The 16,717-nt window shown below is 32.4% G+C and overlaps 2 protein-coding genes across 2 annotated transcripts; one reads left to right on the plus strand and one right to left on the minus strand.

The window, feature by feature from the left end:
* The first annotated feature begins 2,137 nt into the window (after nucleotides 1–2,137).
* On the plus strand, nucleotides 2,138–8,175 carry LOC134697579 (leucine-rich repeat-containing protein 15-like). Its single transcript, XM_063559863.1, has 2 exons — nucleotides 2,138–3,047; nucleotides 8,171–8,175. The coding sequence occupies exons 1-2, from the start codon at nucleotides 2,138–2,140 to the stop codon at nucleotides 8,173–8,175; spliced, it is 915 nt and encodes a 304-aa protein (XP_063415933.1).
* Nucleotides 8,176–12,980: 4,805 nt separating this feature from the next.
* Nucleotides 12,981–15,006, minus strand: LOC134697016 (leucine-rich repeat-containing protein 4C-like). The gene has a single exon (XM_063559023.1). The coding sequence runs from the start codon at nucleotides 14,931–14,933 to the stop codon at nucleotides 13,359–13,361; it is 1,575 nt and encodes a 524-aa protein (XP_063415093.1). The 5' UTR covers nucleotides 14,934–15,006; the 3' UTR covers nucleotides 12,981–13,358.
* Between the last annotated feature and the right edge of the window lie 1,711 nt (nucleotides 15,007–16,717).

Here is a 16,717-nt window from a genome sequence, read left to right on the forward strand (position 1 = left end):
CTATTCGTTTGATGTGTTTGGACTTTTGATTTTGGACTTTACTTTTTTAATTTTCCTCAGAGTTCAGTATTTTTGTGTTTTTACTTTTTACTTATACTTATAATAAATATTTTATGAAGAACTTTGTACCATCACGGATCCCACAACCTGTTGTAAATTAACTGATAGAATTCAATTATCTTATAAACTTTTCAGATAATTAAAAATCGAAAATTAAGAAAGTAATACAATTTTGGTACTCCATATCCTCATTATCTTATGATCTCGATATTTAGATCATGCAAAGAAAAGCTTTTGCCAAATATGACGAGGACTTAATTATGTTAAACTATTATGAATACGACAATTTAAATTGTATATATGCAATATTTGTCAAAGTCTCGTTGAAAAATACCATAAGGAAAACCCATCAAAGTTTTCCCCACATATTGATAATGATATCAAAACTTGAATTGATTGATTGATTGATTCTTGTTTGTTTTACGCCGCATTAGCACAAAATGGCTATATCGCGGCGAGAGCTAATTCGAATATTTTTACATTTTAAAGCATATTTAAAAATCAGACAAAAGGTACTTCAATAAACTAAAATTCTAGACTAAAGCAAATTGATTATTTACAAATAAAAATCAACAGTAAGATAAGGTGATAAAAACTAATATCGTCTTAAATATAATAACATTTTTATATTTTATAATATACATGTATTCCAATTAATTGAATTGAACAATTAAACATATGAATCAATATCTTCAGAAAGCACATGAAATTTTGAGAACGAAAATACTCAACACCATCAAGGAAAACTATTCAATACCTAAATCTGTCCAAACAGGAATTCTAAATCAGTAACAAAGGGTGGAAAGTAATCCCATGGATGTACAGTGGAATCACTGTTACTCCTATTTTTTAAAGGTCCACAAATAATGTGAAGCTTTAATTATACCCAAGCACATATCTATAATTAAATGACGGATTTGTCACCTTTTGGTCGTGTAACCCCACATATTTATTTAGTATTATACGTGCATGCATATATCTTTTCGATTTGATATTCTATTATACAAAAAATAGATACTTATCACATAATGTTAATGTGTGGCGTTGAATGGGGATTCATAAGACCTCCATTCATTTTGACCGTTTTCAGGGAGACAATAAACGAACCTAGAACTGTCCCCCTCTTGCACATATCTCTACCCTAACGGCTCTTTAGGGTGAGTGTCAAATAATTTCCTAGGGTTCACTTGTGTCATCAAGAGGAATCCCCTCCACTTCTGGTATCTTCGCAGTACACATAATTCAGGTTGTTTGCATTTAAAACATCTGTGAGACTGATGTTTTCAGAGGTCTGTGTAAACAGAGGGGGGTTCCAGTCCACTCTTGCACGTAGGAGGGATGTTTTGACGCTTATGTTATCATAGGCCTATTAAATAACCACACATATATATTTTGTACATATACTTGTTGTATCATTAGTAATAAATATTATATATTCTTTCTAAAATTTGTATTGTCTGTTTTTCTGCACCAGTAGTCGTCCGTTTATAAATGTTAAAATAACACGAATTTTTCTTACATTTTATTTTACGTAAAGTGATATTTGGTGCAAATACCCTGACTAATCGAAACACTTTAATGTATAGATAAAATTGATTGGCTTATTTCTAACTAGTCAAAGTTCAGAAAAATATCGGATTACAGTAGCTTTTAAAAAACATCGTCCAGTGTTGTAAGTTGCTCTTGACATAGTCTTAGATATATGTTTCATTATAAATCTCATTAGATCATAAATTAAAACTGACCTGAGATGTAGATCAAATAGGCTGAAAAGGATTTATCATGTATGTGTATTGGGTAGTAATAAAATCAGTAATGTAAAGACATGACCCATAAACTATCAATACAATAATACAAACGTGCAAGGAAAGCAGAACTGGATTACTGTTTAAAGCTTTTTCTGAATAGTAACCAAAAAACACGGAAGAATCCTAGTATCATATCACAAGTCATGTTTAAAACCTTTTACCAATTTGTCACGTGATAAGTTCTTATACATTTAAGGAGGGGTTGCAGTATCAAAGATCCAAATTCTCCAAAAATTTACTGATAGAAATAGACGTAATTGTAGAACGTAATGTTGCTAAATTATATGAGTATCCTTTCTGTGTTTCTCCAAGTTTTGACAGTTCACAGTCAGCAGTGCCTTCAAGGATGTAAATGTTCGTCAAAAGTAACAATATGTGCATTCACCCAAATTAGTGGAATTCCAACCAATCTTCCGACAGCAATTACAGCGTTGACAATTTCAGGCAGTGTATCTAGTCCAAATTCATTTGGGCATCTCAGTCCATCTGCGTTTTCATTTTCAAGAATGTCCCATTTAATAATGAGGTATTGTGGAATTGATGCAATAGACGCTGGGGCATTTAGAACATTACCCGAATTGAAAAGATTGAATTTAGAATTCAACAGAATTAAGACATTTACACAGCAGTCGTTTCAAGGATTATCAAAGTTAACATCACTCGATCTGACCGGTAACAAAAACTGTGACATTAGATCAAATGCTTTTAATGGATTGTCAACTTTATTAGATCTACGATTAGGCGAAATGGACTTGGATAGACTTGATTTAAATTTGTTTAAATCGCTGCATAGTCTTGTTACCCTTGATCTTCATGGCAATAAATTTAAAACACTTGACTGGACTGTTATATCGTCGCTGACAAATTTGAAGCATGTCGATCTTTCCGGAAATCAATTAACAACAATTCCATCTAATGTGTCGTCACTATTCACACAAATAGTGACAAAGAAGGGGAGCATACATCTTGGAAATAACCCTTGGAAATGTAACTGGGAAATCAAATGGCTGAAAAACATGTCAGTGTCCTTCAGTTCCGTGTTCAGTATAGGAAACATTATTTGCGATTCACCTGCAAATCTTCAATACATTTCATTAATCAGTGTTCCTGATCCTAAACTAGAACCTATACTTCCAAAGATTTTATATTGTGACAAAACAACAGTAACAGTGAATGAAGGTTCGGCTGTATTTATAAATTGTACGATAAAAGGCGATTCAATAACTGTCAAGTGGATAAATCCGACTGGAACCCCGTTCTCGTCTTCCTCTTTACAACAAAATGGGCATAACGTGGACGTGAACGGTAGTTTGTATATTGCGGGCACTTCTTCAGCCGACCGTGGCAACTGGACGTTATCGGTATCATCGAAGTTCGGGGAAGATGAAAGGACTGTTGATATGAATGTTATTTTATCAACTACAACGACGACGACGACGACAACAACAACAACAACAACCACGCCGACACTAACAACAATCAAAACAACGATGAAGCAGACGACGTCGATTGTAACAACAACTATACCAACAGTAACGTCTACGGTTTTAACAACCAAAACGACACCAAAAAGGGCAACGTACGCCGTCAAGGTTCAAGATGTTTCGACAGATTTTACTTTCAAATGGAATTCTGCCCCTCAAATTACAGGAAGCGTAGGATACTTAGTCTTAGTTGTATGTGCAGCAATTGCATGCCAGATTTTTGTGTAATAAAGAATGAAGATTACTAAATTTGCCTTCCCCGGGAAGATAGATATATGATTTACTATTGTTTATTGCATTGATTTAATAATTCTACTTAGCGGAATTGAAAATTAAAGATTCTTTGCATAGATTCATATCTATATTTAATGAAAACAAACAATGATTTTGTAAAAAAAAAATTACTTGTAATTTTCATATTGTAAACAGAGTCATGAGAGTGTAATATATAAATACTAAATTTGTGTTGTTTTATGGGAAATAAATCTATTCAAATATTAGTTCTTGCGACTATGCAGAAAACTCTAAGCGTTAATTTAATATTTGTTCTAATACTCAAATTGCACACTGTTATAAATTATTGTTTGGCGTACATGAAACCAGTTTAACTTAGACACCATTTGCGAGTATGGTCTTGAGGAAACGATGAAAGTCCGTCGGAAGGGGACGATAAATGACTGACCCGTGTAAAGAGAGAGCCATATTTCTTGCACGTTAAAGACACCCTTGTAGATTTCGAAAAAGAGTAGGCTAATGGCGCTACAAGGCAGAACTCGCACCTTCAAAGTGGAAAGGGGTTAATATAAGTTGCAAAACTTGTTTCCCAATCCACTTTAAATAATTATGTTTAAACTAACTTAAAGAACAGCGATTGTTGTGACAGTCTTATTATGCCCAACCTAGTGGAATTGAGTTTTGCAGACTGTGCGTCCATTCGTTCATCGTACCGTTTGTTCACGAAGGAAGTCTTTAATGAAGTTGGCGTCCTATCAACTTGAAACTTAGTAAACATGTTCCCAATGATATGATCTTTCTAAATTTTACGCAAAATTAGAGTATGACCCGCATTTCAAGATCCAATGAACATAGAAAATGATATTGCAGGTGGGGAATCCGTGGTCTATTGACACCTTCATGTTATAAGAATGTAATGGAGTTATGATCCAAACTAAACACCTACACAATCTTTAAACTGAAATACTGTACCAATGCAGGAATATGACAGCAGCGCTTGCATACGGAATTTATATCTTCTAATTGATACGATATTCCCGCGCTTGTATTTCCTATGATTTCCTTGATATAGAGTTGCAGCTCACTAGACAGCTATTAAACTAAGTGTTCCAAAAGGTGAAGTTGAAATCATCCCTTCGTAAATTTTACGGACGACATAACGAGTTGGTTAACCGTTTCACAGATTGTGTCGGATATTTTTACGTCGTAACTACAATCCCCTTCCCTTGACATGAACTTAACCTACTAATTAGACTATTTATTGGGTTTGTCATAACATTAGCAATTCGACGGTTGCCACTTGTAGAGCAGGATCTGCTTACCCGTCCGGAGCACCTGAGATCCCCCAGTATTTGGCGGGGTTAGTGTTGCTCAGTTTTTTATGTTGTTTCTTGTGTTCTATCATTTTTAGCCGTGTGGTTGTCAGTTTTATTTCGAATTAATCGTTTGACTGTTTCTCTGATATCTTTCGCACCTCTTTTGTATCCATTCGTTTGAGCTTTTGATTTTGCAATTTGATTTGGGACTTACCGTTTTGAATTTTCAGCGGAGTTCAGTATTTTTGTGATTTTACTTTTCACCTATGTTTACATATAACACTTATCATGCTTATCCAAACTTATATCCTAAAGTATGTCAGTACCAGTTATAACTCCAGCTGAACGATTCGAGAAGAGAAATTACAACACACGTGAGGCTTTTTTAAGCATTGTGAATGTATGAATAAAAAGTCAACGAAATAACATTATTTTTTTTTAATAGTAATAAAATCCTATTAAGGTAGATAGAGGTTCTGAATAAATATATAATTTATGATAATTTGTTAAAATGTTGTTTTACTCTCCTTCATTAAGGTTACATAAATTGTGTAGCTTATACGACACATACATATGTTTCATGTAGTAATATGACAATCCTTTTCTTTTATAAGAGCATTTTCGCATTAATGTTGAAGGCCATACAGTAATTTTTAATTGCTTATATCCATTTAATTAAAACTCTGGATGATGGTTGTCAATTTGGCAATCATACCTCATCTTCGACTTTCTTTAATTTAGAAAAGTTTGTTAATAGATGTTTATAATAAAGGAGATTTTATATTCTTAAATCTACGCCTAGGTGTTTGAAGTAGTATGTAAGTGACTGGGCATATATGATATTTTGTTGAATTAAGTTCAAAATATTCATTTAAATCATTTAAACTGTAAATCAGGAAATACATTAACATATAGAGATCTAACAAATCGACATTTTTATATGCATAAAGCTTTTCACCTGATATTGTGTTTAAAGATAAAACATTGTCCCTTTGAGTTGATTCGTTATATATTAACTATATTAAGTTAAGTTATCGGTATTCATTATTTAATTTTAAATAAGTCATTAAAATGCCTTTTTCAGATATATTTAAAATGTCCTTTCACTCAATAAGTCCTTTTAAGTCTCGTCTATTTTGAGTCTATACGATGTCTTCTTCCTTAAACTGGCACAGATTGACGACTGTTTACATGTAGCTTTGGTCCAAATGATTTAAGTTTTGCTTCTGTCTGCACCGCATTCTTGAATGTAAAGTATCTAAATTGATTTGAAATGCCCTAAATAAATACGCATTGCCCAAACCCGTTAATAAAAATCACCATCAAAATTAATGATATCGTTATCTTTAATAATTTCCGTTAATTATTAAATTGAGAAGTTGTGATAGAATAAGGTTTAGTCTACTTCGGGCAGAGTTGATCTCGTTATTAATGTAAGGTCTCTATGGTCATACATAGTTGGTTCTTTGCAAATGTTGGGTTCTAGCGTTCCTCAAAATCCTAAAAGCCCTGTCCATACACCAAAATATTTAAGTGTTATTTTAATATATAACAATTAAATTTCAAGTAACTAAATAGTAAACGATCGTCCTAACACACTGGTATCTTTGTTTCTCCATTTCCTACATAAATATTATTATTGAAATTATCTCATGGTCATATCGAAAGAAAGCTAACAGCAAATATGATGAATTATTCCTGTCATAGAGGCCGTCCAGGATTAGGGTCAGAGAAATTAATACTGCCATATGAAACCATGGATATATTGGAAAGGGTCATAAACTTGTTCCTTGTAAAAGGCTACCTACTCATCCCTCATTGAGCTATTGCAAGAATTGTCAACGTTGCAAAGTGCGTGGCTTTTACATCCCGCGAAGCCAAACGAATACGGCAATTTGGAACATGTTTTACTTCTGGTTGGAAGACATCTCCGTGACCATACTTCTATTCCCTGGTATATTTTTGGAAACTTAAAATTGACTTTCAGTAGTTATTACAGTTTGTTCAAAGTGTTTTCTCCCAAGTATACCCACGCAATTACAAACCCAAACAGTTGCTCTGTCTGTTTATCTCTCTTAGCAATTGAGTCAATGAGACATGGGGTGTAATTCTGTGCATATATATAATCTCCTATGTGACTTTTTTTCTCTCTTTTGAAAATATGTTTCTCTTGAAAAAAACTTGGAATGACAATCCTATTGGAAAAACAAATCGGCTATTAAGAAACAAAACAAGCCACAAAAATACTTGCCGACAGCTTTGCAACCATTTTGTGCCCTAAATAGCATCAAATAAGTCAGCTGACAAGAATTTCGAAAAAAAAGAACTTTTCTCCTAAACCGTGGATTTTTTCGGTAACATGCTTGATACTATAAACTAATATATCGTCTCGACATGACATTCGGTAATGATGTAACTAAGGTACTTTAAATAACATAGATTGATAGGACAACTGATCTGTATTATATCATATGTTACAAACGAATTCCCAAATAACCAGCACATTTTCCCCTCAAATAATTCATGGCATATGTATCTACCGGAATAAAAAAAAACATCCACCGACAAATTGAGAAGGCCAAAAAAGTTTGTTTTATTCTTTGTGGTAAAACAAAAAACTGAATTACATATCAAGTGTAGGTGTTGTACATAACTTATCTATGCCGAATAGAGTTCACTAGATCCATGAGATCCGATCAATGGATGTCCGTAATCGCAAAAGCCTATTACACAATTGGTAGCAATACAATAAGCTTACGTGTTCTTCAATTTCAACTGATTATAGTTTATGTGAAAGCTAAAACTCATTAAAAGAGTCATGCATTTGTTTTGGTTGTGAATATTAAGACTCGGCATCGACTAAGGGGGTACAACAAAGAATGTTAATAACATAATATATTCCTCTGCATTAAAAGGACTTACAGTATGCATCTTTTGTATTGTCTTATATTTCCTTTAAATCACGCATATCGAACATAACTCAATATTTAATTGACAAATTGTGAAATTAGACTTCAAATTCATGAAATAACAGGCATTGAATAAGTTAAAAGGTCTTTTAGTTTAAGTCTTATTTAGTAAGATATAATTGTAATATTACGAAAAGACATGAAACGTGCATTAAAAATGATTTATATGTGCGCACGTGCATGATAGAATGGTTCATTTTAGTTAAAAAAAACTTTATAAAAAGAAACATTTACAATGTATATGTTATGTTTTCTTTTATATTAAACATTTATTATTTATTCAAAATTATATTTTCCAGAATGATTTGTTAATAAACCATTATAAGATTCTCTGGGGGGGGGGGGGGGGGTACAAATGATTAAACCTATATATGCAAGTTTGCTGACTTCATTTAAAAATATTAATATTGGTTATTACTGTCTCTTTTAATTAATTTGTTGTTATTGAAAGAAAGCAATCTTTATTAACGAATAAATTTAATTCTTTACTCAGGAGGGATTGTCAGACCCTCTGTGTTTTTTTCGCTCCCGAGTTTAAATTTCTGATGGTTGTTAAAAAAATTGTGCCAGAAATGTCACAACAGAATCCGGATAAATGGGAAAATCGAATTACAAAAATATAAATAAAAGATCAGATAAACAGGATTGAGTGTATTATACGTTGGTCATTATGTCTGATAAAGCTGTCACCTGGCTACCATAAAATTTTACTCAATAATGCAATATAAAGTCAAATAGGTCATTTGTGAATTGAGAAATTAGTAAAGAAATTTTGTCATAATTTAATTAGAAATGATGAAAAATAAGTAATTTATTAAAGTGATTGGCCGTCATATTTATTCATATCAGATATTTTATATAGAAAAGCTATTCTTAATTTTCAATGACGTGTGTTTCGAATTGAACGTGACAACTTAATGCTAAAAATATTATAGTATACTCAAAAGTTAAAGAAATATATTACTAACTTCTAGTTTATTTTTACAGTTTTCACATTTAGATTCAGATCTAATTTTATTCAAAATAAGAAGGCGTCAATGCAAGTTCCTGCAATTGAGATGTATATATTTTTTATTGTTAACAATGACAATATTGATGGTATATGCTTCTTTGTTGAATGTAGAGGATATTTTTAACTCTGCTACTGAATTTATACAAAGTCGTGTCCAATTGTAATTAATCACCACCTACTATCCATGATGTTTCTATTTATGACCCTTTGCCATTCATACATAATCCGTCATGTGCATACCACCTTCAAAACTTATTTCTCTTTACAACTAATGTTTGCGAACCACTGTCACAAATCATCATTCCAACCAATAGAAACAAGTAAAATGAAAATAGCGTACAGCAGTTAACATTGTGTGTTCATCTTAATCTCTATAAAAACAAGCAGGTATGTCAAAAAAATCAACAAAAATGCATTAAAACAAACCACATCAGCAAAATCAAAAGACTCGAATACAAAATTTTCCCGTCGAACAATTAATGACAGAATGCATAATGAAGAGAGCCACGTCAAATTGATATCGCCAAACATAGATTAAACAGTAAAAAGTATAATTTACAAAGATGAGTAAAAGAATACTATAACACGTTATCATCCCTTTGTAAATTCTTCAGACGCCATCACGAGTTCATTGACCGTTATGTAATAACCGTTTCACAAATAAAATCGGATATACTCTTTATGTTGTAACTACAATACCCTTCCCTTTTCACGAATGTGACCTGCCAATTATTTACCGAATTTGTAATAACATAAGCAACACGATGGCTCTGTACTCCGGATCATCTAGAACCCCCAGATTTTGGTGGGGTTTGTGTTGCTTAGTCTTTAGTTTTCTATGTTGTGTCTTCTGTACTATTATTTGTCTGTTTGTCTTTTTTTCAGCCATGGCGTTGTCAGTTTATGTTCAATCTATGAGTTTGACTTTCCCTCTGCTAATTCGTCCCTATTTTATTAAGAAGATAAACAAAGTCAATACCTTGATCTAAATTTCAAGACCATTGTGATCATTTGTGCAGTTAATACAGAATATTTATCAACAAGGTCTTGGTATTTATCTGATAAATTCTCTTAGAAAAAGGACGAGACGTTTTTACCATACACCTGGTTCATCAACTGTCTGCTCAGACACTAGTGACGTTTTACAAAGTGTGAATAGCAGCTGAAAGTTCATGAAAACCGAATGAGTTTGGAACTGTTTATACTATATGCCGGTGGAGTTGGTGGGGGAAATCGAAGTTCCGCCTCTTATTTAATTCTGTTGACCACGTTATTATCTGTGAAATCTGTTTTCAAAACATCACTTATTGGAAACACAGTTTCAAAATACTGATGAATTCAGTCGCGGATTATGCCAGTCATAACGTGCATAATGCCCAAAATAATGAATTACTGCAGTAAGGTCATTGATAAATTATTAGAATTAAAGTCTATGTATACACATGCTTCATCGATCTTTATACCCAAATGTTGCTGAGCTCTTGTTCTACTTCAATAACAAATATTTTAATATATCCGCATTTTAAAAACCCCAAACAATATCGTTTTTGTGTGAAAATCTCATTGCATCAACTGTTTAATAATGAATGAGGTATTGACACTTCACATAAGAACTCAACATATACCCCACCACACTTACGAACGAAGAAATCAATAATAAGAAATCTCTTTCTTAATTATCAGAATCAATTTTATCACAAATCAAAGTTGGGCATAGAAGTTAATTTAAAAGTTGTCTACTCTATGGGCCGTGTGAATCAGATGTGAAAACCTAAAATTTGTATTTCGTTGAACATTTGAGTTCGTGGTTCTCCTGTACCCAAGAAATCTACGAAAATTGGTATCCAACGAATATTAATGAATCCACAGTATACAAGAAAGCTATTACACCAGGGTTCAAAGTCGTGAAGTTGATGGTATGCCTCCAAAACCTTTGCAAATGGCAACTGTTTACTCTTTTTGTTTTGCCGTTAAGGAATAATTGCAGTAACCATAATTCCGTCTGTTCGGTCATATTTCTGTCCACGTCACTTTGGTCAGCTCTTAATAAAATTGTACATCACAACTTTTCTACATACGAGAATGCCTGTACCAAGTCAGGAAAATGACATTTGTTATTCATTCGTTTGATATGTTTCAGCTTTTGATATAGTTTTTTGATTAGGGACTTTCCGTTTTGAATTTTCCTCGGAGTTCGGTATTTTTGTTATTTTACTTTTGTGTGTGACACCATATACGTTGATTCTAATAACCATATATATCATCGAAGTCATAATGAATGAACTAATGTTAATAAGTTTGACCCGAACTTATCAAGTAATCTTTTGATTTGCTGGTGCAACAAAGAAAACACTTCTTTTATCATGCAAAATACAAACGTACAACAATCATCTAGTTGTCTGCATATTGATATTGTAACATTTAATAAAATATCAATGTGCAGACCCCCTGATAATCAGAAGATATTTTTCCTCGTATCAATCCGTCTTCACCGAATTATACTTTATCAACGAATTTGTAATTAAATTAAATTATAATTAAAACGACGGATGCACCATGTTACCAATCCGATCAGTGTGTGATGGAGTACGTTCTGCTCAGCGGAGGCTGTTGTTTGTCTTATGCTCGTTGTTTTTAATTGCTATTGCATTTACAATTTGTTTTGTTTCGATTGATGTGTTTGAGCTTTGGATTTTGCCATTTGATTATGGACTTTATGAAGTTTCCTTGGAGTGCAGTATTTTTGTGATTTTACTTTTCATTATGAAAGACTATTTTGATGTAGTGTTGTACATTTTGGTTCTTTTGGTGCACATCTAAATTTATAGTAATTAATTTGAAAATTAAAATTGTTAACCTTAAGAAAAGTGATAACTTTAGCTGCCCAGTGAACCTTTGGCATGTCCCTCTTATTATAATTTTTGCCAAATACTGAAAATGTGCCAAGCCTTTATACTTAAGCTCGGCATCAATATGCATTCATATGTCTTTTTTTTAAAGAAAGCACGACATTATAACATTATAACTTTAGACCAAACTAATACATATACAATATTGGTTAATGTCAGGAAAATATCATTTGTTTTTGTATGAGGCTAAGAAAGTGGGGAAGGGCGAGGTTCTACCATGTTGTTAACCAGTTTTGCGCCGAGTACAAAAAAGTTGATATTTTTCGGACATTGAACTAATATTGTTTTTATACTGCAACTTAAATTAATACATTGCTAGCTTTTTTAATCGAAACACAAATGTCAAACTTATTGTCATCCCTGATTGAGGAGAAAGTGTTCCATGATGAAATTTACATGATACCAAATATAGCTTTGTTACTATAATTAGGAAATAAACACAACTAGTTGCAGTATAAATACCAATGCTCATTTTTTTTGTAAATATTAAGCTGACTGTGAAAACAATAAGTGAAACTTGGCTCTGCTTTCTTTTCGATGTCAATAAAATCATGACAGGATTTATATGTATTATAAAAACAATCAAAATGTTAAGTGACCTTTTTTTAATTGTTAAACAAGAAACCCAACAATAAACAAGAATCAATATGTATATTTTATATCAAGTATAGCAACGAAAGATTCTTTCCTTCGAAAAAATTCCAGATAAATTCAAATAATCAAATAAGAAAAGAAAATAAGCAATTCTCGTTTGTAAAGTTAAAACAATAAATAAAAGGCAATACTTTCAGAAATATGTATGCTAACTTTGGTCTCTTTCTTTCTCTCTCTTAATATCTTTTTTTCGATCCCCCTCTACATTGATCGTGGTATTCCCTTTACATACGAAACATGCGAAATGAACTAATTAAATCGATAATAAATGATATGAGTGTTCAAAACTATGACATCAACCTCCTATGCATTATTTGATTGTGTTTCTGATGTTATGCCAAACACAGAAATTACTTGCTTTTATATTACCAATTAGAAATTGTCTATCAATTAAACATCTGGAAATAAACTTGAATAAAATATCGATTGATCTTTCAACTTTGTGTTTCCTCAACTTTTGAATCATAAGGGTTTTCAAAGGTGCTATAGTTATGTTGGTAAAATTTCGGACATCTATAATTGTAAAGACGGGTTGATATTTAAAAATAAAATTTTGGGATCATTTTTGCACTTGGTCCAGGGACGTGGTCTAAGTAAAAATACTAATGCAACGCACAAAAGTGACGAAGTAGTTATCTGATGGCATAATTGATTTTATAATAACTGAAACTAACATTTCCGTCGACATTTTGTTTTTAATTTTGTTTTAATTGAGATGAGCTTTTTTACACAATTTGCCGTACTCAAAACAATAGCTAATAGATAGACCAAACTCTGAAGTCTTATAGAAAGACACACAATTTAGACGCCATTCGATTTATATCATACGTAATGCAATGGCAATGATAATGATAAATGAATAATGCAAACTGAGCTGCTAGTCTCTCAACTTTACGATAATCAGGAGAAAACTCAATAGTAAGCATGTTTCAAACTATTTGCTCGTGGAGCCACATTAACCCTTCTAGGTCTTGGTGTTTTCCGCGGTGTTTTCACAGAATCAAATCGTTCAGCATCATTTACATGTCCAGATTTCTTACATTTTAAACAACATATAATTATAGTGATCAACAACAATAAAAATCCACCACCACCACCTGCTGCGTAATACATTAACATATTTGGCGCTTCCGGTGATTCTGGTTCCTTGGTTTGTGAAGGAACAGTCGACATTGTCAAAATCGTAGACGATGCTGTTGACATAGTTGTCGTTACCATCCTCGTAGTTGTCGGCGTCGTAGTTGGCGTTGTAGTTGGCAGCGTTGTTGTAATTGTTGTTGGTGCCGGTGTGGTTGTTGTGGTTGTTGTAGTTGTCGTCGTTGTTGTTGTTGTTGTTGTTGATAAAATTACATTAACATCAACAGTCCTTTCATCTTCGCCGAACTTCGATGATACCGATAACGTCCAGTTGCCACGGTCGGCTGATGAAGTGCCAGCAATATACAAACTACCGTTCACGTCCACGTTATGTCCATTTTGTTGTAAAGAGGAAGACGAGAACGGGGTTCCAGTCGGATTTATCCACTTGACAGTTATTGAATCGCCTTTTATCGTACAGTTTATAAATACAGACGAACCTTCATTCACTGTTACTTTTGTTTTGTCACAATATAAAATTTTTGGAAGTATCGGATCTAGTTTAGGATCAGGAACATTGATTAATGAAATGTATTGAAGATTTGCCGGTGAATCGCAAATAATGTTTCCTATACTGAACACGGAACTGAAGGACACTGACATGTTTTTCAGCCATTTGATTTCCCAGTTACATTTCCAAGGGTTATTTCCAAGATGTATGCTCCCCTTCTTTGTCACTATTTGTGTGAATAGTGACGACACATTAGATGGAATTGTTGTTAATTGATTTCCGGAAAGATCAACATGCTTCAAATTTGTCAGCGACGATAGAACAGTCCAGTCCAGTGTTTTTAATTTATTGCCATGAAGATCGAGAGTGGTAAGACTTTGCAACGGTTTTAGCAAAATTAAATCAAGCGTATCCAAGTCCATTTCACCTAAGCGTAGCTCTAATAAAGTTGATAATCCATCAAATGTATTCGGTTTAATGTCACAGTTTATATTTCCCGTCAGATCGAGTGCTGTTAACTTTGTTAATCCTTGAAATGATGTCTGTGTTAATGTCTGAATTTTGTTGAACTCTAAATTCAATCTTTTCAATTCGGGTAATGTTCTAAATGCTCCAGCGTCCACTGCATCAATCCCACAATACCTCATTATTAAATGGGACATTCTGGAAGATGAAAACGCAGACGGACTGAGATGCCCAAATGAATTTGGACTTGATACGCTGCCTGAAATTGTCAACGCTGTGATTGCTGTCGGGAGATTGTTTGGAACTCCACTTATTTGGGTGAATGCACATATTGTTACTTTTGACGAACATTTACATCCTTGACGGCACTGCTGACTTTGAGCTGACGAAACTAGCTGAACAAATATTACCGCTTTCATAAATTGTAGATACATTGTTATAAATTTTAAAAAAAATATTCAAAATTTGAATGTTCTAATTTTTCAATTCTATTCAACTCCCGTGTCCAATACTCTCCTATCAAGAATACTCTACGATAACTTCGAATAATTCGAATTTATATTTTCTCGTGAATATATACAGGAGAGTCGAATCAATTATAAATATGATAGATAAGATTGAAAGTTTTTATATATTACTTATTTATGTGACTGATTTAAGGCCATACATACATACATATTAGTTTTTCTTTCTTCTATCTCGTATTTGTTTTGATTTGTAGGTGTATATGTCAATATTCGCACATTATTCGTCGATGTAACTCGCAGCATTTGTTTAAAGAGATAATGCTTATCATTTTTATGAGCGATACAAGCATTTTATTGGACTGTATGTAAATGCTTTTGTGTGGGTTCCTGGTTCAAAAATATAAGAAAATAGGAAGTCGGTATCTTTATGAAAGTTTTCCCACTTTACATATAATCGAGTTGATACTGTGTATTTGAACAATTTTAAAATTGTAAATTCTACATAAGGATATATTATTATCGTATTTAAGGATGCACTTAGGTGAGGTTTTCAAATTTGTTTCAAATGTTCGGACTCCTTGGTGATTTTCCATACAATACAATGTAAAATATTATGCCCCATAACACCCATTTATATTTTTCATTATAAGACTTAATAGCTCATGAAAGGTCATTTACCAAAATTTTAGAGGATTCTTGATTTTCTTTCTTTTGTTTTGGGACCCAAATAATACCAATGCAAATATAAGGTAATACTGTATACTACTGTTGCCTTTCATTTATTGGTTAAAAATTACTTCTAATATCTAATATAAGTGCAAATGGAAAAGACTATAAATATTGCTTGTGCTATGAATGCCATTGTATAAAAAGTGAACTAACATATATCATTCGTAAATAATTAATTAATGAATTTAGATATTTTGGAAGACATTTTTGTTTATGACAAAATTTGTAAACCTTTTTTTTTTTTTTTTTTTATCTAAGACTAAATAAGTAAACCCAGTGGTCTAGATATCCAAGAATCAAACTTTAGAATATTTTAAGAATAAATTATGATAATGTTAGGACCGACCATGTCCGAAGATGGCACCCACAACCAGTTCCCAGTTTAATAACATATAATTTTTAACCAGTACTTTTTAAAAAAAAATGAATCTGTCAAAGTTCTAAATAAAACGATTGTACATAAAGTAGAACTTAGATGACGAAAACTAATATATATACAAAATTAGTATTGCAGTTTTTGCCAATACAAAATTGCCACTGCAAATAAAATTCATTCATTAAAATACATATATATCTTATACATGCACGGATGATATATATTAGATTTTTATTTGATTTTCGATTGTTAGATGCATAGTATTTAGTAAACGGGTAAAACAAAATTTTATATCTTGAAAGGTAAAAAGACAAAATTTCTTAAACTTTTGTGTGGTGATCCTATTTTCTAGTTTTTAACAGTCGCCCGAAAATTATGTATCAAGTTTCTATAAAAACGTTATGTAAAAAAATGCAAAGAGATAATTCTGACATTAAAGACAGACTCAAATAATAGTTCATTCAAAAGTTCAAACATTTAAGAAAAAATAAAAATGATGTACTACTTCTTAAAATTATAATATATAGCTCCATAACAAAGTGAATCAAAATAATAACTATCAACCAAACCAGAAAATATTATCGGCCTTTACAAGTGCGACTTTCTACCCCAAGTGAACCAATTATCTGTTAAATGCGGGGATTAT

The sequence above is a fragment of the Mytilus trossulus genome, chromosome 14, assembly GCF_036588685.1.
Source record: "Mytilus trossulus isolate FHL-02 chromosome 14, PNRI_Mtr1.1.1.hap1, whole genome shotgun sequence".
Taxonomy (NCBI): domain Eukaryota; kingdom Metazoa; phylum Mollusca; class Bivalvia; order Mytilida; family Mytilidae; genus Mytilus; species Mytilus trossulus.

What these genes read in the sequence shown, in the direction of transcription:
- LOC134697579 (XM_063559863.1), top strand. Translation starts at nt 2,138, where the DNA reads ATGTTGCTAAATTATATGAGTATCCTTTCTGTGTTTCTCCAAGTTTTG.
- LOC134697016 (XM_063559023.1), bottom strand. Translation starts at nt 14,933, where the DNA reads ATGTATCTACAATTTATGAAAGCGGTAATATTTGTTCAGCTAGTTTCG.